Source organism: Sprattus sprattus (assembly GCF_963457725.1).
Source record: "Sprattus sprattus genome assembly, chromosome: 1".
Taxonomy (NCBI): Eukaryota; Metazoa; Chordata; class Actinopteri; order Clupeiformes; family Clupeidae; genus Sprattus; species Sprattus sprattus.
The window spans coordinates 63,653,475-63,678,167 of NC_137920.1; the positions used below are offsets into that span (position 1 = coordinate 63,653,475).

The following is a 24,693-nucleotide window of genomic DNA, read 5'->3' on the forward strand; positions in this document are numbered from 1 at the left end:
CAGGAGCCATTACAAGAATGATGTCAAACTGAGCATGTGCAAAGTGGCAAAGGGGTTGTTGCTTCGATGAATGTAGTGAAAAAGGTAGGTTGTTCTAACTGCAGTAGCAAGTAGCAACCAATGCAGCAAAGCAATCAATATTGATGTTAGCTGTCTTCTGTGTTTATTTATATATAGTAAGTAACTAATTTGTACAGTTTTTAAATAACACAAATATTTTCATAATCCTACTCTGGTGAATTACTATAACATAAACTTATGGTCTGCACACAGGGACTGCAATCGTCGGTTTTGCCTCTACAGCAACATGTTTGTATCTATAACATTAGCAACAACAAATTATTTTTGCTAGGGAAGTAGCTTGAGTACATTTACAATTGCATTGCCAACCTCCTTTTTCATTATATCTTTCCCAAACACTCACAGACAGATTAATATTAACACCACCCACCGATAATAATATACATAATTGACAACACAAACATGCAAACACCCTACAACATTAGAACACTGTCATCCTAATAAGATGTGGTCATCATCATCAAGGCCATTTTTTTAATGTAATTATTTTTATTTGGTAAGAAGGTAACAGAAAATATGATAGGGTACCAACATTTACAATAGTCACACATAATTTAAGGAAGCATCCAGTTTTACAAACAAAACCATCAAGGCCATTTCATAATGTTGTCCACTCGATAAAAGAGTGTTTTGAAAAAAGATTGAAACCCACACAAGTCCATCCGTGTCCACATGGGAACACAGAGAGTGAAAATGCACAATTCTTGCATACCTTACACTGCAAGTTGTAGCCTTCAACAAAACTAGATTATACAAAGTGATGACACTACGAGATGAGTTTAATTCTATAAATCGTTTATTTTTTCTACAGCAGAAATTGTGGTTTGAGTGAACAGAATTTCCTCAGTGAACCTACCCTGTCTGAAGTTGTTACTGCACTTTATAGAAAAACAAACCCAGAAAAGGCTTTGGCCGCTCTGATAGATGTGTCCTCCACCTAGAAATAGCACCAATTGGCTGAGTAGCATGATGGGCCTGACCATCAAAAACAGATTTTCTATCAATTGCCCCCAAGGAGTGGTGGAGGCTTTGGAGGGCGCAACTCAGCCTTCATGAAGAATGAATGTTGATTTGACGATGTTGGGGCAGTGGGGCATCTTTTTGACCTATCCACACATGGTGATGGGTTGCGTTTAAAAAAAAAAAAAAAACATGTCATTGGCCTTCTCTCCAAAAGAGTTTCACAAGCATGGTTTTCTCATCCATATATAGTCAGGGCAGGACAAACATAAATGTTTTTCATGTCAAGCATGTGTGATGATGACCATGGTTATCTGAAGAAGCCACCACAGACCACAGAGCCGTATCTGAGATAGCAAAAGGCAGAGGGCAGATAAGTGAAGGGGGTGATTACTGAGAAGGGCAAGACAGAGGGATCAGGGGGGGAAAGATTGAGCCATAGGCCTGCCAGTCTGGGAAAAACACATGATCCAGGGTCAAAGCCCACTGCTAGTTGCACAAATTCCATACTTCTGGTGATGACGTCTTCATCCAACTATCCATGTCCTTCCATGTACTACAGAAGACTGGTGTGAGCCCACACCTGGGCCAGAGTACACAACCATGTGAAGCCCCAAAGGCATACCCTATAATTAAAAAAAATGTGTTTTTTACATTTTCTAACATTACAGTTTTTAATCAGCTGAGCTGATTGGATGAAATGTATAGAATGAACCTGGGTTTTATGTTTTTTTATTGAAATCTATTGATTTATAAATAAACAACCATCAGGTGTCAGGTGTATTTTCTATTTCATATGCTGACGTGGTTTGACAATTTGTGGTGTTTATCGCCACCTAGTGGTTGTGTTGTTTACTTACAGAAAGCATATATGCTCCAAGGCTACTGTAAAGGCCTACTGTACTTGCTGTTGTTACAACATTTTCATGTACCTAATTGAGAAATGTATACATTTTCTGTTAAACAACAAAAACCATTATCCACCTTTTGAAAACTTAAAATGCAATTTTGTATTACCGTCTGAACATTTCACCAGTGAGACAGGAGAAATAAAATGCACTGCTGAGATGTAAGGTACAAACATAATTCAATTCACTATTATACACAGGAAGCCTTCTCTATTTGAGAAAATCTCAATTTGCTCATTAAGCTTAGTTTGAACACGTCTTTAAGTATTTCTTTCTTGGCACGTTTTCCCCCCACATGCATCCAAAATTGTATTTCCATACTTTAAGTGAAGATAAGTGCAAACTCTATAAAGTAACCTTATGTGATGCCATTTATGTTTATAAATACCTTCCAAAGCTGATATTACTCTTAAACAAAACCCATGGATTATAAATACTTTACTCTGGGTCATATTCAACCTTCAAGGGAACACCTGCGAACAACAGTTTTGAGGTCCTCTCTCAATTGTCCAAAAAAACACCTGATGCTCATTGGGGTAAGAGTTCTCCATTTTTACAAGATGAGAATCTGCTGCAGAGGTGTATGGTTTGTAGAGATTCCTGAGTGTATTCATATTCTTCCATGCAGCCATGATGATTTGGGAACATTGAGTTGGAAAACTGTTGTGGCCCCCTTCATCAGCATGGATCATCTCCTCATCCCTTTCAACTCTTTGAGTGAAGCTTACTTTCACTATGGGGACCTCATTGTTTGGGTTGCTCATTGTTTTTTCAACTTTGGTGTCATATCTCATTATTTAAATATGTTAATATTCACTGAACCAAAGCCTTTTTTTTTATTTTTTTTTTTTTACATGATATGCACTAAAAATGGCTGAACATATCAAAACATCACATCTATATGGTGTGTTAATGCTTTTTAAAAAGCATGTGGTTTATATTTACAGTTTACCGAAAGTTCTTCTAGGACGCTGGGTCGTAACAGAGGCAGACCTTTAATGCTAATATTAATACTGATTTGGAACTTGCAGCTGCGCTTATTTTTAAAGAAACGTATCCTCAATGTTATTCATATATTTGAGACATGACAAGGAAGTGGTGTAGGCCTACACTTGGCACAAGAGTATTAACAACGGAGAAACAGTAGCAAAAAAATACGCTTGCAAGTGAGCAACTTATTTACATTGCTGCTTTTGATTGGATGTTAGAATGTCTTTGCAAATTCGCTCTGATTGGCTCTTAAAAATTGGCTCCACTCGACCAAGTGAAGTGACACGATGTAACAGTCCTGACATGTGTTACCTTTAAAAGAATATGTTTTTTATACCATCGCAGTATTTTGTCCCGCGGGAGTGAGATGCATACGCTACTGTGTGGTAAAATATTGTTCTTTGTATCATTATTTCATTTATTTATCTCTCGGTACCATGCAGTTCTACCCAGTCCATTTCGGTTGCCTGCCTAGGCTGCTAACTGTTCAGTAGAATGTGCTCTGCTTGTAGCCAGTCTCCTAGTAACATTATTTACGATAGCAATCGAAAATGTGGCTAGCTAGCAGTTTCACCAGTGTGGTACAACTTCAGCGCCTATATACACATCTACAATGAATGTGAACCGTTCTTTTTATGGTCTCTGTTTCAGCAGGTGTCAGTCAGTTAGACTAGACAAAAACAACACAGCCGCTCTCATGAAAATGATGGCATTCGGTCTGAGAATGATGACAACGTCAGATTAAACTCGGCAGTATTAATCGTAGTGCCATTGCAGAACATATTTGGATTAGGCTGCGGCACGGAGGGTGGTCAGATAGCTGCCATTTTATCGGATTCGGCCGAAATGTTATGGTTGAGGAAGTGCTGACATTCGGATACTAATCGTTTGAGTCGCAGAAGGCTTCCCTGAGGCGTGAGAATCATGTCTGTGGTGAGAACTACTAACAACCACGCCGAAGCTGCCATGGATGCTATTGGGGTCTTGTATACGAATCCACTGGATGACTATGAACTGCTCCACAGTATCGGGAGTGGTACCTACGGTGATGTTTTCAAGGTAATCTCTGATCTTATCTCTTATCTGTTAAAAGCATAACACTTCATTTCACTGCTTTGAAACTTTGAGCAATCAACAGTCGGTTTTCGGGTTTAATTATATGCAACAGGGGGCAGTGAATTTGGTGCAATAGCTCACACTGCTCGCAACAATAACAACTGCGTATAGCGTTAAATGTAAACGGATAAGCTACTGTTATCACAGGGCATTTTACGCGTGTGAATTTGATGAGCACTTCTGTAGCCTACCCAAGACTGATACATTAACATGAGAAGCCTTCTCCAAATGCACGTTTGCCTGATTTATTACACTTTCAACATTCGAATGTCACATTGACCTCAGCGTATGAGACGTGATTACGAGCCTGATAATCCGCTGCCTATGATAACAAAATAATTTACACGCTATTGTCAGTGAGTGTACCCCGCTACTTTTTGTTGTTTGTCGCCTACCTGTGTGAGACAGACAGAAACATGCGCGTGTGTACACACACAGACGGAAATTACATTCACTGGAGAGCCACATATAACCCTAAGATCACTGCACACAATACTGTGAAAAATCAGCAATTATCCAGAAATGATCATTCCCATTTAATAATTTGGCGCGTTTCATGGTTTGACCCGGTGTCTCTCAACACCATCGCTGTTGTGTCAAAAACCTTCCCATCGTCTCAGATGAGGTCTGAAAAAATGCTGTGATTTCACGGTGAAACAGTGTCTCTTCACAGGATGTCTTTCGGGTACTACAGGAAAGAAAACAGGAAATGTTTTTTTTTCTTTTGAGTTTTGGTTTCACCTACATGTTGGTCTCTATCATCTTAATGTAGATTTTGAACATGTTACAGAGGGATATCTGCTGCCATCTTTACCTTCTGTATCATGGCCCCTACTTGATAGCATATGTAGCCTCTAGCCTGTCTAAAATGTAGTATATAAGGCCAATATAATTATCCCTATTTAACATCTTGTACATCAGATGCATATAAAGACTACTGAAAAATGAAACAAAAACTAGGCCAAGTAAGAGTACTTTATACCATGTCATAGACTCTTGTAGAACTCTTGTGAACTAGAGGAAGTGAGAGCATGACATGTCCCACTGTATTGGGTGTATACTGAATTGTTGCCCATCTAGTTTCCCTTTTCAAATGTCAACTGATTCATTGCAGCACTGATATATGGCATATGGGCACTAACTCAGACTAATGATGTGTGAAGTGATCTTTCAGCAGCCCGCTGGTTAGAAATAGCCAGGCCCTAACTTTTAGGTTCAGGCTAGCCTACAGTTGAGTCTCCATCCAAAACAGTAGCCTACTTGACTATATATTGGAAGTGTCAGTCTGTGTTTTAGCCTGTGTATTACAGGTGTACCCCTACTTAAAGAACATTAAAGCATAGATAGCCTCAAATCGGTGAACCTACCCCACTAGCCTAAAGGTCAATTCCCCTCTGGATTTCCAGATATTTGAATGTTGTGTAAAGTGTCTCGAGACAAAGTAAAGCTTTGTGAAAACTACAGGAAATGAACTGAAAATGCAGTTGGTTCAGACAACGGTGACAGAATCCACAGCTTCCTCTAATCAAGTCATTTCAGATCAAGCCTGTGGGCCTGTAATCCTTTTAATTTCACTGGTATTCAGCCTCATGAAGGAAATGAAAGCACATGCCTGCAACTGTACTGAAAACAAAGCCCCATTGAAAAGCATAGGCCACACTGGTGTGCAGAAAGTACTTTTTGACATCTGAGAACAGTAAAGTGTATCCATGTGTTTAAAAAAAAAAACTATACTTCACATACAAAATGCCCATCTCTTTAAATTGTCAGAATTGGCTTAATTTGGAATGCATGAAATGTTCAGTGCCAAAGGCTTTGCTGTGGAGGCTACAGGTTCATTCTGTTGTTTAGGTTAAACTACCATGAATCTTGCACATGTGACATGAATCCCACTAAGGCTGTTTGTGAAAGGGGATTTCTTTGACGGAGTATTGGTATTTCACATCCTGGGAGCTTTTGGGCCCACCTCAAGGGCATTCTGGTGGTCAGAGAGAATCTGGTAAATGTTCTGTTTTCTCTCTCAAACTTCAAAGGCTCGCTGCATCGAAACATCAGTCATATCAGCCATCAAGGTCATTAAGCTTGATCCTGGTGAGTCTCCATGCTTTACTCACACACGTGGTATTATGTGCAAACCCACATTTTGCTTCAGAGTATACACATACTATGTAAACAATTCCACAGTGTGGCCACTGTTCTGCAATATGGATCAATGAATAATTTTTTTTTTTGCTCTGAGGCAGAGTTGTGGAGTTCGCAAAACAACATTGGTTGCTATGTTGCTAGTTTGGTCAGTTTGACACTACTGTGCTTCTAACGGGTGTTCCACTTTCCTTCAGGGGAAGATTTATCGAGCATTCAGCAGGAGATCACCATGATGAAGGAATGTACTCACAAAAATATTGTGGCCTACTTTGGCAGCTATCACAGGTTGGCTTTTGGGAAGTAATGTAGCTTCATCTGCAATAGACTGTGCCTCCCAATCCAAATGAAGACTTAACTGTGTCTTTCTTGTGACAGAAACAACAAGCTTTGGATTTGCATGGAGTATTGTGGGGGAGGGTCCTTGCAAGACATTTACCATGGTATGCTTGACCTAACTTGACCTATTAGCCTACATGTTTTGTGTTTTATTTTGGCCCCAACCAGTATTGAAAGTATCATTGGATATTCCCATCTGTTAGTAAATGGATGATGATGAGGATTTATATCTTGACGGGGCAGATGGCTTGTCTGTTGTCTGATCTGTCTCTTGCTGTGTATTGGGTCAGATTGATTTAGTCTTCTTGTTCATGGTTGCTGTCATGTTCTTGCTCTCATTCGTGGTTTTGTTCTTGTTTATGTCCATGTTGTGTTCTTGTTCTCTCAGTGACAGGACCCCTAAAGGAGAGACAGATAGCATACGTGTGTCGGGAAACGCTGCAGGTGGGTGAACCACCCTTACGACCCGCACTCATTACATGGAAGCGTGTTTGTGTCTGTCTGTCTACAGTTGTACTTCAGTTGAACTTTGACAGGATTATCTATCTGATGTCCTTATCCTGTCTGCTATGTCTCAGTGTGTTTTTTTTTCTACCTCTGCTTTCTGTCTCACCAGGGGCTGCATTATCTGCACCAAATGGGAAAGATGCACAGAGACATTAAAGTAATAGTCTAAGTATTCTTCTGTTATTATTCTTCTTATTATATTTAATATTATTATTATTATTATCATTATGTAACTCTCAGACTTCCTATCTTGTCCAGTATTTGATCCTGTTGCACGTTGGTGGACTACAGTTCAAATTTGGAAATAGAGTAGTTTGTAATTTTTCAATGGTGTGATTCCTATTGGGTGGCTGTAAGGCTACTACTGTGTAATCTGTGTGTGTGTGTGCTCAGGCCTGTGTGAGAGGCAGAGAGATGAAGAGATGTAATTGTCCTCATGTGAGCCTGTGGTGTCTGCGCTCATTGTGTCACTTTGTGTCAATTACAGGGAGCCAACATCCTCCTGACCAAGCGAGGGGATGTCAAACTGGGTCAGTAACACTCACCTCCCATTCAGAAAAAAACATAATCTCCCTCATTTTCTTTTTTACACACACACACACACACACACAGCGTGCGCGCTAATGCTCTGGAAATTATATATTTTTTAATCTTCTCGTTTCCATAGCCGATTTTGGGGTGGCAGCTGAGATTAATGCCTCTGTCTCCAAGAGGAAGTCTTTCATTGGGACACCCTACTGGTGAGCGGTTTGAGATGTCTTAAATCATCTGATGGGAATCTATCTCTGCCACACATTCGATCCATACCTACATGAACTAAGACTTCCACTAACATTTACCTAAAATAAAAACATACATTTCATATAGAACTTTTTCCAACCAAAGATCATTTGCAGAATAAATTAGTTCTTCACTGCTGAAAAATAAAGCCGTGGACTATGTAGTTCCAAAAAGAACTCTATATTATCAGGCCTTAAAGTAACACTATGCAACAATTTGACACTTTTTGAGGTATGGTTTTAAAGGCAATTAGTTTTGGTACCATCCTCAAATACATTTTGATAGCATTTGGTCATGTAAAGGACAGATAAACACCTGTGACTTTCCCACTAGCCATCCAGGATATGCCCAATGTAGTTCTGTATACTGGGTTGGAATACCCTGCAAAAATGGAAGAAAAGCTCTCACAGCATGACATTGCCAGCTATACTGCCAACATTCACCAGTTAGTGTGTTGTCAAGCTCTATCAGTGTCAACTGGGCTGTTGGTGGTGTTTGCAAGGTTTTTGCATGCCTTTTGGGTAGTTAGCTGGCTAGTTTTAGAAACAGAACTCCTTATTGCTGCTTTAAGTAAAGAGCTCAGTTCTCATGGTTCTTCTATTACAGAGACATTGCATTCAACCTTCCTTTGTCTGCATGTGTGGTGTTTACATGGTGCACTGTCATAAAACCACATTGAAATTAAGTATTTCTCATATCAGTCTCATGGGGAACAAAACTATGAATAAAAATGTATCTGTGCTCTAGGAGGAACTGAAGGACACACCCACACTTCTTGTTTCTGTTCAGGAAGAGGTGGGAAATGATGCCATATTTATTTTTTGTGATTAGAGTAGAACAGTTTATTGGATCCCTTAAGTAGTTTTTCGCAGTGCATAGAGAGTGTTTTTATTTACAGGCTTTACAGTTTATAAACAGTTTATAAATCACTAATGTAAGCATTTGGTGACAAAGCCATCATCATCACACAAATTACCATAGTTCCTCTTAAACCCCATCTGCTATAATCAGTATGACAATATATTTTGCACAACAGTCAGGCAATGAGCCTTTCAACACGTGCAGAAGACCCCTCACTCAGTAGTTCCCCACTGGTGTCTCCTCAGGATGGCCCCAGAGGTGGCAGCGGTGGAGAAGAAGGGAGGATACAACCAGCTGTGTGACATCTGGGCGGTGGGCATCACCTCCATTGAGCTGGCAGAGCTGCAGCCGCCCATGTTCGACCTGCATCCCATGAGGTGAGCTGGAGCCTGTGCTGCTAGGCCTTGAGCACAATGTATACGCTAACCTCAGACGACCTCAGTAAAGTAGTTACATTTTCTAAAGGTTGGGCTTTTTCTTACTCTACCACAATACAATTAAAAATAACTTGATTTAATTTAATTTACTTTAAAAAAAAAGAGAGAGATGACATGGTCTCACTCCTGTCAGAGGTTTTTGGGGCATCTCCATACACAGGAAAGGTTCTAGGCATACAGTCTGAAATGTACCCACATTGGCAAGCTATTGCTTTGTCTATTGCAAATGCTATTAGTACTACTCAGAACAGTTCTGTGCTTTGGGATGAAAGTGTTATATGCACGAGAAGTTGTAGGGCCATTAGGCTGATGACATACAGTATTAGTCATAAGTGGCACAAGGTCATTAGTTGCGTCACTTTGTCCGTGTGAATTCCTGTGAGACATTCTTCTGGAATTTTCTGTACTGAACCAGTGTGTTGACTTGTAAAAACAGCATTAGCTATCAAGGAAATATAAAAAAAATAATATAGCTGCAAGCAGCGATGGCGGTTTCCTCCTCCAAACATTGCGAACCAGGGAAAAATTTATTTTTGTGACAATTTGTCACTGTATAGACAAATCCATGCTGCAGACTTGCCAATGGGATATTACATTTCAAATCCAACATGCCTTGAAGTTTAGACTGAGTGGAGGTTGTGTGTGTGCGCTTACTCTGTGTGTCTGTGAGAATGTATGTGTGTGACACCAAGCTGTGTGTCTGTGAGAATGTGTGTGCGTAAAACCAAGACTGCGCGTGTGTTAAGGGAAGACTGCGTGTGTGAGATTTACGAGCCGCGCGGATGAGGAGACAGAGAGACATTCTATAGAGAACCACCCTAGCAAGTAGTCAAGCATGCATGTTTGAAATATTCACCAAAAATCTACTTTTCATCTTACAGTCAACTTTTTTTCAGATTTGTGTACTAAACATTCTCAAGTGTATTCATATGAACTTGTGATTGAATCAGAGTTTCACTTTTTGACCTGCAGATGTGTAAAGCATTATTTTAGCGTTAACAATGTATCCAATTTGCTTTATATCAATCATTTTTCAAGATATGAAGTTGCCTTTGCACATGGGAACATGTTGTAGTGTCTTCCAAGTGACATACCAGTTTGGTGTTGATATCTCAAAGATTAGCTGAGATAGGACTTCATTTCCTGTTTGACCGCTTTTCTGCTGAATTTGAGTGGCTGTACCGGACAAACCATATGGTAACTTTTTGTGAAATTTGGCACAATCATTAAGGACAGTCCCTCCTTTATTCATACAAAGTTTCATGTCTGTCATTATACCACTCTAGCGCCACCAACGGGTCAAAGTTGGACTTGTGTTAACACACGCAACTTTTGAACCTTATGACCGATTTTCAAAAATGAGGTACCATTGGATTCCCTGGATCAAGACGAATTAAACACACACTGTGGCGTAAATTTCACTCAAATATTTGCTGACATATGACTTCACTTCCTGTTTGGCCGCTTTTCTGCTGAATTTGAGTGGCTGTACCGGACAAGCGGTTGTGACGATCAAAATTCTAAATAGTAACTTTTGTGAGGCTAGGTCTGAAGATCATCTCTGGTGATTTTGAAGAAGATTTGCCAAAAATTGTAGGAGGAGTAGGCTTTCAAAGGTTTTTGATAAAACCGGAAATAGCGGAAAATCTATATAACCGGAAATTGACGCCATGGGGGTGGGTTAAATTCGTCTTGATCCAGGGAATCCAAGGGTGCCTCATTTTTGAAAATCGGTCATACGGTTCAAAAGTTGCGTGTGTTACAAAAGTCCAACTTTGACCTGTTGGTGGCGCTAGAGTGGTGTCATGAGAGCCATGAAACTAGGTGTGAATGAAGAAGGGACTGTCCTTAATGAGTGTGCCAAATTTCACAAAAAGTTACCATATGGTTCTAGGGGCTGCCATTGACTCCCATGGTACTAGCTGGGTGAAACAACATCCAGCACCCGGTCAGTCAGCACTGGTGCACCTCAGGGATGCGTGCTCTCCCCACTGCTCTTCTCCCTCTACACCAACGACTGCACCTCAGGTGACCTGTCTGTTAAACTCCTTAAATTTGCAGACGACACATCAGTCATCGGCCTCATCCGTGATGATGATGAGTCTGCATATAGACAGGAGGTTGAATAGCTGGCCCTGTGGTGCGGTCGCAACAACCTAGAGCTTAACACGCTTAAGACTGTGGAGATGACAGTGGACTTCAGGAGGAGCCCCCCAGCACTGCCCTCCCTCACCATACTCAACAGTACTGTGTTGGCTGTTGAATCCTTCAAGTTCCTGGGATCCACAATCTCCCGAGACCTGAAGTGGGAACCCAACATCAACACCATCATCAAGAAGGCCCAGCAGAGGATGTACTTCCTGTGCCAGCTTAGGAAGTACAACCTGCCTCAGGAGCTGTTGATCCTTTTCTACACAGCGGTCATTGAGTCTGTTCTTTGCACATCCATCACTGTATGGTTTGGATCTGCAACCAAACTGGACAAGAACAGACTTCAACGGACTGTCAGGACTGCAGAAAGGATCATTGGTGCCAACCTGCCCACCATTCAAGACCTGTTCACATCCAGAGTCAAGAAGCGGGCAGGAAAAATAACTGCAGACCCCTCTCACCCTGGACACAAGATGTTCCAACTCCTCCCCTCTGGTAGGCGCTACAGATCTCTGTTCGCCAAAACCTCCAGAAACAAAAACAGTTTCTTCCCTCTTGCTGTCTCTCTCCTGAACAGCTAATCCCTCTGTGGCACTGTAAAAAAAAATAACTCATTGTACAATTACCCCTGCAACCATATCTATTTATTCCACCCTTCCTATATAACAGTCATTCTCATACCATATTGTATTTTATTTATTCCTGCTCTTACTGGACTCTTCACTTTGCACTATTGGTTGTATATATTTTTTAAGACTTGTTGACCATGGCACTGTTGTATTGTATTGTTTTGCACTGCTGTATTGTTTTGCACTGTTGTATTGTTTTGTGTTGTGATGTATGTATATTTGTGTAATATGTGTAAGCACACCTGAGAGCCACTGCACCAAGACAAATTCCTTGTTTGTGCAAACTAACTTGGCCAATAAAAGCTGATTCTGATTTTGATTCTGATTCTGATTCTGATACTAACATAATAATAGGAAAGCCTACAATAACAATAGGTTACCTCCTACCGGAGGAAACCTAATAAAATAAAATGTGATCTACTTTTGAGGTACAGATAATAGTGCCAAGAACTGTAACAACTTGCATCAGTAAATGGAGGAAGTGAGAACATGAATGTAGCTCAGTCACTGTTTTCTTGCACCGTGACCGTATTATGTAAAATGATGTTTGGACATTGACAAGATGTGACAGTATTATGTAAAAAGATGTTTTGGACATGTCTCCTTGATTTCACCACAGAGCCTTGATGCTGATGTCCAAGAGCAGCTTCCAGCCACCCAAACTCAAGGACAAGACCCAATGGTAATTCTGTCTCCCTCCTACTGTGTATCCCAATACACATCCCATAAGCATCAGAGAACAACATTTGTTGAAACTGAAGAATCCCAGAAGGCATCTTAATTCTGTCTTTGATATCATAGCAACCATACAGTTGCTGTGAAAATTAGTTTTTTATACAATCCCAAAACTGGATAATATGCCATAGTTGATGCAGTATACAAGTGCATGGATCTAAAGGTTGTTTTGCTGACTTACATCTCCATGCTTCACCGATTATCTTTCTCAGGTCGACTGTATTTCATAGTTTTGTGAAGATGTCTCTTATCAAGAACCCACGGCGCAGGCCAACAGCTGAGAAACTCTTACAGGTAGCACTACCTTATATCTGGCAATTTATGTATAGTCAATATTACATAGCCTAATATATACGTCTGACTATCTACTGCTTAGTCATGCATGCTGTGTATGTAAGTCCTTTGTGCATATTAATATGAACTCTTTGGGTTGTGTAAGTGGAACACTTTTGGTACATTTTGGAACGTTTTTTGAGCTGTCTTCTTACTTGAAAGACGTGTTGCCAGTATTATGAGCTGGACAGCTCTGGTTGTAGTGGCAGGGCATTGTGCCAGCATTATGTAGCCAGCATTATGTAGCCGACCTCTATTCCCTTTTCCCTTTCCCCATACAGCGGGCCCCATAATCTCTGTCTAACTACCATCGCTTAAGATAATGGAACGATATGACATGAGCTCCTCATTTTCCACTAAATCTCTGGGGTCATGATGCGTGACAATGCTTATGAAATATAATGCACAAACAGTAGAATCCATCAGCCATGTTCCATGAAGATTAAACTGTAATGCGGAAGTAAATTGCTTCGACCTTTCTTTTTTTTTTTTCATGCGAGATGAGCAGAAGATTTGTTTTGTAATAGTCTGTAAAATGTCACTCACAAAAAGCCTCTGCCATCATGTTTGTGTTTTGAAAACAGCAACAGATGTAGTCTTCAATTCAGTAAACATATTTGATCTCAACATTTGGTCTAAGCATGGCAGATCAGTTTTATGTTAATTCGAAGTGCACGTTTAAAGGAGAATGCTACTGACAGAATACTGTTTGACAAAATAACACTCGTTTTGTTTGTTTGTTTGTTTTGGAATGATCAGATGAGCTTAGAGTGTTGCGTAAATTAGATGTTTGTAGTTGATGTGATGGGCTCTATATCATGGCAGCAATAGTTCATGAACAGCAGTGGTAGAAGCTTACTCTTCCATGACGGAGTGTTTGACGGAGGACACTCAGGAGAGGGCATATATGTTTACTGATGGCTGATAATTCATGCTTGCAGAATAGATGTTAATCTCAACATAAGTAAGTAGGGCTTTACAATCAGAATATAGTTTGATATATGACCTTACTGTCATGAAATAGTTTATCCAAATGAGAAGCTTCTTCTAAAACAACTAAACAAATTTTAGTGCAGTCGGCAAGCATGGTACTAACCCTATGTTTCTGCAATGTCTTTTCCTGTGCCAGTAAGGTTACGGGACTGTGACTTTGACTTGAATGAAAGCGTGTGTGTGTGTGTTGGAACTGAATAAATACACTAGACTCAAACTCAGTCTGTTGATTCAAACACATTCCTGTCTTGGTGAATGTGTTCCTTTCCCAGCATGCATTTGTCACTCAGCTGTTGACTCGAACCCTGGTCATCGAGCTGCTGGACATGGCCAACAACCCTGACCTGCAGACGACACTCACCATGGACGAAAGCGACCTTGAGGTAAGGGCCTGGCAGTCTGTCGCCGTTTTCTCTCTTTTTTTTTTTCTGTCGTGTGCGATGGAACTCATTCCCAAGCCTTTCAGCTGATGTTGGCTTCTCACCAGATATTTATAAACAACGTGCTTCCAACTGGTGTCAGAACTAGGTTAGCCCTCTGGGACACGTTTTTGTTTTGACTGTTGGCAAGTCATCTTAGGCATATGCCCTATTTGGCAGTATAGCACTTTATGCACATTTTCTGAAGTGTGTTTGTGTGTTTGTGTGTGTGTGTGTCTGTGTGTGTGTGTGTGTGTGTGTGTGTGTGTGTGTGTGTGTGTGTGTGTGTGTGTGTGTGTGTACATACATGCGTTAGCGTCTGTGTGTGCTCGTGTGTATTTTGTCTAGAACATTTATGTGAACGTAAATGCATGTGTTTGTGAGAATACTGTGCATGTGCTGACTGTACTATTTGTGTGTATGCAGACCTGCAGTGCCTTTCCTGATAAGATCCAGTCATTGGGGAGGCATCCACCTGCCCAGAGGACCCAGTCTGAGGATCAGTGTAAGTACAGTCATCTCTAGTCTGTTTGTTTAGTTGTTATTGTCATCAAAAACTCCACCCAGTTTAGTTTTGTAGGCTGAATATTATATATATACTGTATATACACACACATTAGCTCTTTTGTGGACTTTTATTTGGTCACACAAGCTCAACCCCAAATTTAGTTATTCATATAACTATATATACAATTGGATCATGCTATAGAGTATTGGCATTACAGCCTTGACTAAATGGCTCCTCTGAGCTCTTGTAAATCTGGCCACCCCGGCAGTGATGAGGGAGACGGGGTCGACCACTGAGAGCCTATTGTTTGGGGACTGCTTTAGGTTCCAGAATGCCGTGGAACCAGGCCAGTTCCAGAAGGGCACCCATAGCCACTGTAGAAAAGAGAGGCCACTCCAGAAAACGTGAAAGAGGCCAGTGTTGGCGTGTGTGCGTTCGTGTGCGCGTGTGTGTGTCTGTCTAGTATGCGAATTGTATGAACTGCAGTCATAAAGGATATGAAAGATATTTTTAACAACAAACGTGTGAAAATGTCAGCTCCGGTGGGGCCACACCCTGTACCAAATGATTGCATGGTTAGCAAAAGCAGCATGGTGCCTAAAACATTTCAGTCATTAGCTGTGTATTTTAATGACAACCATCAAAAAAGTGAAAAGAAAGACCTTTTAGTTTTGTTTTTTTAGATCTGGCATTAAAATGCATCTTATATCTGGATTGTATCTAGATGTGATATAATTTTAACCAGATACATTTTATACCTGGTATTTATACAGTATGTGTCTCCAGTGTCCGCATTGTGATCGGATTGAGATCCGACCGCTGTGTTCAGCTCACGTCACATCCTCCTCTCATTTGCGTGTGTCCAAAAAAACATCAAACAACAACAAAAAAGATAGAACAAGAAAAATAGAAGAAGATGGTAGCCATCTGTGAAGCTGCATTATTGTGTTTGCATCCTTTCAAACCTTGCTGGTTCTTCCCCCCACGTAGTAGTTGTACTGTATATGGTTTGACAACGCAGTTTCATTTACACTTCAGTTCACTGTGGTCACAAGGTGTCCTAGACCACTTTCAGAGGAAGTTTGGCCGACCAAATCACACAATCACTTTCATGTGGTCAAGAACAATCCAATTGTAAAATGATCTCCCAAAATGCATTTTAATTGCAAGTTTTGTGAACAAAAGTTTTAAATGAACACTAATCATCTTTTATTGGTACTTTAAATTAACTTTTTTTTCATTTGCAAATCTCTTTTATGGTTATGAATGCCTTACATGCTTTTTTACATTTAGTAAGTGGACCTAGCAGTTCCTGTTCATGAGGGAGAAATAACAGGATTTATAGCATCCCATAGATCTTTTTGAAAATATAAGGGAACCTTGTCAGGCAGTTATAGGTTAGTGTTTGTGCATGAGTGCATCATTTTGAACTTTTGAGAATATTTGAGACAGTTTTGGATGAGCTTGACCTGTTCAATGTCACAGATATTACTGTGTGTTGCTAGTGTACTATGGTAATGGATATTAAAAAGTATTTGAAAAGCATTGAAATAATCTGGAAGAATTTGTCTTGCCTGTGATCTTTTCTGCAGTCGATCACGTCAAGTTTGGACCCCCTAAGAGGAAAGAGACTGACCCTTGCCCTGACCTGGTAGGATGTTGGATTTATTGTTTGTGGTATTTTCTCTTGAAAATGTACAAACTAAAAAGAAGTTCAAACATAAGGAGTAAAGTCAGGTTTATTGTTCTCAACAGGGACTGTATGATGATTGGAGTGCCATTGATGATGACAAGGACTCCCCGTAAGTTTGTGTGTGTGTGTGTGTGTGTGTGTGTGTGTGTGTGTGTGTGTGTGTGTGTGTGTGTGTGTGTGTGTGTGTGTGTGTGTGTGTGTGTGTGTGTGTGTGTGTGTGTGTGTGTGTGTGTGTGTGTGTGTGTGTGTGTGCGTGCACGTCTTCTCTCATGGTTCCTTTAATGGCTAACAATTGGTCATGACTGGAACTTCATTGCAAACTTTACAATTCTGATTGTTTGTAGGAGTTTGCTGGAAAGTGTTGAGGAGGCATTGCTGAAGAGGTGAGACCAATGGTTCTGTCATCCTAGCAGTCAGTTTGGAGATAACGTTTTAGTTCATTATTTCATTTTAATGGATGTTTTCTTAGAGTTATCTATTAATTTGAACTGAAATTAAACTGACCACATAAATCAAGGCTCTTTAACTTTGTGTGTCGCACATCTGTCCCAGATCACTAAAGATCACTAACAACTATTCCCTTGTCTACTAAGAGTCTTGTATACTAATATTTCAAAAGTTATTTCAAATCACTTACACTGTGGGATTCAAATGTTTTATTTTATGTCTATAGTTATTTTATGGCAACTGACCATTTTATTTTAATTCCAGAAGTCTAACCATCAAGAGAGTTCCATCGGGCGGGGAGAGTGGAAATGTAAGTGTTTGACTGAAGGCAGGAATCTGACCTCGGGTTTGAGTCATTGGAGCACAAACAATGTCGAACTTGTTTGGTCTTTGGAAGAAATGTGCAAACAGAGACTGTTAATGATGGTAATGTATCACACAATAGCCACTAGTTAATTACAGACAACTTAATGCTGAAGTCGACTTTTTTTTAATCTTTTTCTTAAATGTTTGCTGAAATTGTGGTTCCTCTTCATTAGCAACATTAATAATCTCAGTCATAGTTAGAACAAATCTTTGGACAGATTGATTAAATGTAACCTGCTCTTCGCCGTACAACTCATGTCTATATTTGTGCTAACCCAGGATTCCCCAGGCTCGGACGATGAGGACAAATATGGCACCGTGAAGAGAGGCACAGCGCTCCCCTCTTCGACGGGGTCAGGCGTTTCTCCGTCAATCTCCTCTACCCCACTGAACACTACGACCCGGGGCAGCGCTGCCGTTCCTGCTCTGGACGAGTCGCCCCTCCTGAGCGGCTCCGGGTTCTGTGACCTCTCGCTCACGCTGCTAAGGGGCTCCGCGCTCTTCTCAGACGCGCCGCTCTTCTCCGGGTCCTCCATGAGCCTCAGCTCGCTGCTCTCCTCCCCCACCGAAGGTAAAACCACGTCAAACCACATTCTCTCCTGCTCTGGCCACCGTCCCAGGCATCCACATTTCAGTGAGCACAGGCTAGGGAGAGGTTTGGTTATGTGGCGCAACTTTGTGGTTAGAACTGAGCTGCTTATTCCAGAGTTCTCCTCTTTGTTTGTCTAATGCAGGGATAAACCTAGTCTGTTTATTTAGTTCACGTGGTGTCACGATGCAGTTTCATTACAATCCTATACTTGTTTTTTTTTACAGTATATTTCACCATAGCTTTATTAACATTCAGTAAACTTTCATACTAAAATCTTGCACACTCAAGCCATGCAGGAGTGGAGTTACTTCCCTCTACCCGGGCCCGCAGTGACGTGAAGTGAAGCGTACTGAGGGGTGATTATCATGCAGGCCGCTGTGGTCAGAGCAGAGAAGGGTGGCTCATTCTTCGGAGGGTTTCCATTCCTTTTCCCCCTCCTAATGTTCGAAAACTGGCTGGGGAGACTTGAAACTGTGGCAGGGTTGCAGTGACACGTATGTGCCTCTAGGGGGCGGTGTTCCAGAGGAGCCTGGGGAAAGAGCGGGGAAGGACACGACTCCTCCTCGACAGCCTCCTCTCTCGCCAGAATGGAGCACGCTCCGGAGGAAGGCCGAGGACTCGGTGAGCAACACTGTATAGGAAGTAACCCCCATGGAACAATATGAGAACATTTGAAGTGAAAGGGAAATAAAAAATTGACATGCAAATGTTACATTGACCTAGAACTCAGGGATTGAATACATGTGTTAGTGCTGAGAAACACAGGCTGTGCATTTGGCCTTTTTTTTGTACTTTTTGTTGTGTTTTATTTTGTAAAGGTTGTGATAATGTGTTTTCTCTTCTCCACAGAGGTCTGAGTCCCATGGGCTTCCCCCTACACCCCAAGTGCATGTTAGTAATCCTTTATGGAAATAAACACTGCGAACAACACTGCTTAGCAACAAGGCCTAAGAAATATGAATTTTTGATGTTTAAAAACCACTGTCAGCACATACACAATATTATTGTCCGGCAGGGATGCTCATGTCTATAAAAGATTCCTGACTGGTTATACAAGCACACATTGTTGAATATTTCAGTCACTGATTCATTTTTAAAAGCATCGCTGAAATATTGTATATGCTTCCTGCTTTAATGATTTATGATCATATTTAGTCAGTGTGCTTGTTTATTATACATGAGTGCCACATCTTTCAGCTATGTAAAATAATATAAAAATAATATCTATGTGTTCTAGATGGGAGCCTGTTTCTCAAAGGTGTTTAATGGCTGTCCCCTGAAAACCCATAGTGCTGTTACATGGGTCCTGCCAAAAACCAAAGGTAAACTCAATAATGTTGTTGAAGTAAATGATAAAATACTGTATAATCTTTCATTTCCTATACAACAGAACAGATAACAAAATACACATCAAATCTATGATACTTCATGATTGCCTTTTGATTTATCATCAATATAAAAAAAAAGAAATAGACTCATTAAGCATGTTGTATTGCCAGTGAGCATGTGTAAGTCGTGTGTGCATAGTACCATACCTGCATGTATATAGAAACATACGTGCAGCAATGAGTTCCCATTGTGTATGTGATGTGATTGGGTGGCTCGTCATTCTCCCTCCCCAGATCAGTACCTCATCCTGGGAGCCGAGGAGGGAATCTACATCCTCAACCTCCATGAGCTCCATGAGGACACCATGGAGAAGGTACAGTGCTTTTTCATGCATGCTTTCTTCCAGGAGCCATTTGGAGCCACCATGATGAAACTACTTAAAAAGTTTTCACTTGAAGTATGCCATTCTGGCAAAAAGCTGTTGATATAAGTTCAACTTGGTTTGTTGAACTCAAATATCAACAGCTTTTGGCAGATTTCAAATTACACTCCTCCCTGTGCTCTTGAAGTGACATCTTGATTGGCTGAAATGGGTAATGGCTCAGTCCAAGCCACTTTATTGGTTTCCCATGTACATGGCTAGGACCTGCTTTTTATTTTTTACAATGAATGGAGAGCTGGATGAGTAATTTGCTGAATTTGACAAGAAGTGTATGGGATTAGAATCGCGCACTGCACTCTAAACATATTTAATCCCACTGTCAGTCATACTTAAAAGTGTTATGTGGCATATTTTAATATACTGTGGGTTAAGTATGTACAGTAGTTATGAGTTTTCATTGCTTTTCATTTTATTATGAAAATTAAGTATTAGTCTAAAGTCTGACTCTTCAGTTCAATGAGCATATCTGCAAAAGACTTGTGTAAAAATGCCATTATCATGTGTGACACGTGCACATTTGTATGTCCTGTTTTGCAGCTCCTCCCCCAGAGATGCAGCTGGCTGTATGTCATGAGCAATGTGCTGATGTCTATTTCGGGTAATGTTTCTCTGTTTCTCTGCTTTCGTTGCCCAGACAACAGCTCTGTTACTCAGAACACGTTTTTTTGTGTGTCTATAAAATATAAACTATAAAATATATAGACAGAATACCCCAGGGGCTGTAATGCCTTCAGTCTTTCATTCTTGGCTCTGCGCTGACGTGTGAGCTTGCCTATGTTATCTGACTCCAGCATGAATTTGAATAGATGTTGATTTAGCGGTGGCTACTGTATTAGCTCTTGAAATCACCTGAGGTGACCTTGCCTCTGACATGGTTCACAGGGAAGTCCTCGCAGCTCTCCTCCCACAGCCTCACAGCGCTCTTTGATGAGCGGAGAAGCATGCAGAGGAGGCAGAGGCACCTGTCAATCAACGCACACCGCCTGAGCACAAGGATAAACTCCAAGTAAGTAGAACCATGCAGCAACCATCACACACACACAAGCACTGATTAGTCAGAGAATATCAGTATTTGCCTGAAAAACTACATTTGTCCCTTGGTCATCTGCACTGGTCCTCTAAACTGCTAAAGGATGATGCTCATCATAATTTGTTAATGGACTAAGGCGTAAAATAAAGAAATAACCGCTTAAGAATTATTAAAGTAAAGATGAGCCAAGCTAAAAAATTGAATTGTTAAATATTGTTTCTTTTCCTTCAATTCAATCAGCTAGATAGTTTTGTACCTGTTCCTACACTAGATCATCTTCAAACAAAGACTGAAGCAATCCTGAAATGTAGGTATGTGTACTGACACAGGCTCTGCCTCTGGCCTACAGGAAGTACTCCATGTCTGTGAAGATACCAGACACTAAAGGGTGCCGTGGGTGCCGTGTAGGTGAGGAACACAAGTCTGTGGGGAAAAGAATGAGCCTTTGTTTGACACCTGCCATGACAAACTACCCTATCTCTTTCTTGTTCTCTCTATCTCTCTCTCTATCCTTTTTTCTCTCTCCTCTCTAAATGCCATCACTGCCATGATAAACCACCTTCTCACTCCCTCTTTCTTTCTTCTCTCTCTCTCTCTCGCAGTGCGTAACCCCTACACAGACAGTACGTTTCTGTGTGCGCTGGTTCCATCTGGTTTAGTTCTGCTTCTATGGTATGATCCACTGCAGAAGTTTATGCAACTCAAGGTAAGCACCCACCCACCCACCCACACACACACTTGGAGCACAGCATGGACATGCACGAGAGCAACAATAAGGCCATAAATAAAGAGATAAGCACTGTCTAGATAGGTGGCTAAATATTAATCCTCCATTGTCTTTACTCATCCATCCGTCCGTCCATTTCATTCCCAGCACATAGCTATGAGTTTGCCCGAGTCACTGCCCATCTTCGAGCTACTGGTGCTGGAGAGTGAGGAGCTGCCTCTGTTGTGTATAGGGGCCAGAGGTCACTCGCCGCACACAGAACACACTAACGGGCAGCTTCAGTTTGACATCATTCACCTGGACGATACCCCTCAGGACAAGCCAGGTACTGCGCACATCTAAGCTGTGCACGGGCCCCCACCGGGCTCTTTCTTCATGCACCACAAGTGTGTCACCCCTCGTGTCCGTCAGAGCCTTGTTCCTGTTGAAAAAGTCTTGAGTCATTTTCACAGTTACATAGTCATAACCGACAAACACTTTGGGTAGGCCTGGAGGAGGAGCATGGTGGAAGTTTGGTTTGGTGGACCAGACGAATGACTTTTTTTGTGGTCATTGGGTTGTTCTTTAGTTCTTTGTGTGGTGTCAGTACTGTGTTAAAAAAAGGATAACCCGGCCAGTGTGTGATGTGTAATATGTTTTTTGTTTGTTTCTGTGTGGGCATGCGTGTCTGTGCACATGTGTGTGCGTGTGCGTGTGCGTGTGTGTGGACAGATGGTGAATCTCTCAGTGTACAGCAGGTGACTCAGCTGGACAGAGACACGGTTCTGATTGCACTGGAAAGTGAGTTCATCCTTATTTCCTCATTTCCTGTTGGGGCACAGCAGGAAGAGGCCAGCCCTTCTCTATTACTGCTTGTGACTTCCTCTGTGGTGGCTTCACACAAACCTACACCCTTAGTTTAGGGTGTTTCTGATCATGCTAATACTGCTCTTGTCCAATCAATCTAGACAACGTTTGAAAACTGATGCAGGACTATGAGTGCATGGTAGATCAGTAACATTGGATAATAATTTACATTAGATCCCAGATTAATGTTTTCATTTTTCTATCAAAATGCACAGTGAAAATGAATTGAGTGTGCTATGTGTAGTAACATTGCTGATGTGTAACTATGCTGCTCCTTTGAACGTATGATTTTTATCAGCCTTCTGCTTGGGTTCCACTGATAAGAGCAATCATTTAAGGTTAGATATGTGGCACAGCGTGATTAATCGCGTTTGCTTTATGCAACAGCTCAGAGTAAGTGTTGCAATAGTTCACTGTGCACATAGTGTACAAATATGTGTTTGTTTTAAATATGTTAAGTATACAATATTGAGTACGTATATCCCCCTTTTGTGGAGTATATGAATATGGTCATGTTAGTGCCCTCTTGTGTTATCTGCTGGTAACTCTTTGCAAGGTTTGAAGAAAAAAATCCTCTTTGAAATCATCAAAGTAACAAGTCAGTGAGTGACTGAGCTGGTGGCCATGGCTTGGATTAAGGCACAACTGTCTTTTGTGTAAGAAGATAGTGCTGCCCAGAGAACAACCCTCATAAACCATGTTTATACGCCTGGGAAATAAACATTAATCATTCAACACACGATATGCAGCAGGTGTCAGTGTTTACATAGTTTTGCAGTTGTGTGGATGAAGTGACACGTCGTAAACCGAGTTCAAGAGAGATTAGCACCAGAGCTTTGCCTGTCTGCGTACGCAACAACTCTGTTCTGTTTCGTGGCTTAGCACAGGAATAGACATGGGTAACATGTATCTGCATTTTGAGACCTCCACACGTGAACCAAGCTGAAAGCAAGAATACATGCTGAACAGAGCACAGGGGTGCGGGGTTAGACTGCCCTTTTAAATTTGAATTCTTGTTAAAATTATTGTTTGAATTTTGAAGCTTATTTTGTTGCTCAGAAGTATCATATATATTATGACGTGCTGAACATATTACATGCCGCATAGCATCAGCTGTGCAGTTCTGAATTGGTTTTGACCTGGTATTGTGCCTTGGCCCTACAGACACTGTGAAGATTGTGGATCTGCAGGGACGTCCTATCAAAAGCATGGCCTCAGAGCTCACCTTTGATTTCTCCATTGAGACCTTGGGTGAGTGTTGTTTGTGTTTGTGTGTTTTCCTTTTTTTTTCCCCCCTCTCTTTTTCCCCATTTTCCTTCTTTTAGGAGCCAAATCTGTAACATGCCGTGGGAAAATGTTTTTTTTCAAATGTCATGAAAGGCCAAAGAATGTGGAGTTATTTTGTTTCAACTGTCATGATATCCATAGTTGATGTGGAATGGAGTTAAGGTGGAGTTTTTGTGTGGGCAGATTCAGTGTTGCAGGATTGCATGTCATCCATATTCCCTGTACTCCCGGATCCCAGTATAACTTTATGATGGAGCATGATTTGATTTCAGCATACTGCACCTGTAAATGTCCTGACACAATGGAGTGCTCGGTTAGGTTTAGTCATGTCTTGTAGTGAAAAGGCCTTTTCTCCCTTCCAGTGTGTTTGCAGGACAGTGCACTTGCCTTCTGGAAGCATGGACTCGGTGGGAGGAGCCTCTGCAAGAATGAGGTGATGTCATTAGAAACTTCGGTTTCAGTGAAACCAAAGTTAATGAAAGTACAGCAACACAAAGGGTCTTGGCAATAGTATCACCAGTCACTACCAACCTCTTTGAAAGATTATTCAATACATGTTACTTATTGAAATGCAGGCCATTTATTTTGTAATATCTTTTCCCACGCCATTAGTAAATACATGAATTATTGCCTGGCCGGGTGTCATAAATGGTATTTTCTTTGCTACAGGTAACCCAGGAGATAACAGACAAAAGTCGTATATTCAAAGTCTTAGGAACAAACAGGTATGTTATCGTCACTTTGAATCCCTATCGCTAGCATACACATTTGTTTTGCCTGCGCATGAAGGACCGACGCGGAAACCTCACGCCATTTTCTTCATTGCAGAGACATCATACTCCAGAGCACACCTACAGGGGATCCATCCGCTACCAGCAACTTGTACATCCTCACAGGCCATGAGAGCAGCTACTGAGAGGACCAGACATGGGTGTATGACTCAGATCGGGGCATGGCCTCCCCCCCCCCCCCCCCACACACACACACAGAGTAAATAAAGTCGAGCCCTTAGTGTCCTTCAGAAAGCAGTAGGGGGAGTGATAGA

At 41.2% G+C, this 24,693-nt stretch overlaps 1 protein-coding gene across 1 annotated transcript; it reads left to right on the forward strand.

Annotated features, from left to right (window-relative positions):
* The first annotated feature begins 3,734 nt into the window (after positions 1-3,734).
* Positions 3,735-24,596, forward strand: map4k6 (mitogen-activated protein kinase kinase kinase kinase 6). Its single transcript, XM_080856175.1, has 32 exons — positions 3,735-3,998; positions 6,089-6,146; positions 6,395-6,485; positions 6,576-6,640; positions 6,925-6,980; positions 7,153-7,200; positions 7,531-7,573; positions 7,711-7,783; positions 8,930-9,061; positions 12,521-12,583; positions 12,849-12,930; positions 14,235-14,345; positions 14,808-14,886; positions 16,482-16,540; positions 16,645-16,691; positions 16,927-16,965; positions 17,294-17,339; positions 17,675-17,966; positions 18,496-18,608; positions 18,837-18,878; positions 19,225-19,309; positions 19,610-19,689; positions 20,296-20,356; positions 20,641-20,764; positions 21,138-21,196; positions 21,391-21,494; positions 21,663-21,840; positions 22,227-22,295; positions 23,526-23,612; positions 24,011-24,081; positions 24,318-24,373; positions 24,477-24,596. The coding sequence occupies exons 1-32, from the start codon at positions 3,864-3,866 to the stop codon at positions 24,562-24,564; spliced, it is 2,736 nt and encodes a 911-aa protein (XP_080712301.1). The 5' UTR covers positions 3,735-3,863; the 3' UTR covers positions 24,565-24,596.
* The last annotated feature ends 97 nt before the right edge of the window (positions 24,597-24,693 follow it).

What these genes read in the sequence shown, in the direction of transcription:
- map4k6 (XM_080856175.1), top strand. Translation starts at nt 3,864, where the DNA reads ATGTCTGTGGTGAGAACTACTAACAACCACGCCGAAGCTGCCATGGAT. An exon ending in GATGATGACAAGGACTCCCC is followed by an intron (nt 16,692 to 16,926) that starts GTAAGTTTGTGT and finishes GATTGTTTGTAG; the next exon opens with GAGTTTGCTGGAAAGTGTTG. An exon ending in GGTTCTGATTGCACTGGAAA is followed by an intron (nt 22,296 to 23,525) that starts GTGAGTTCATCC and finishes TTGGCCCTACAG; the next exon opens with ACACTGTGAAGATTGTGGAT.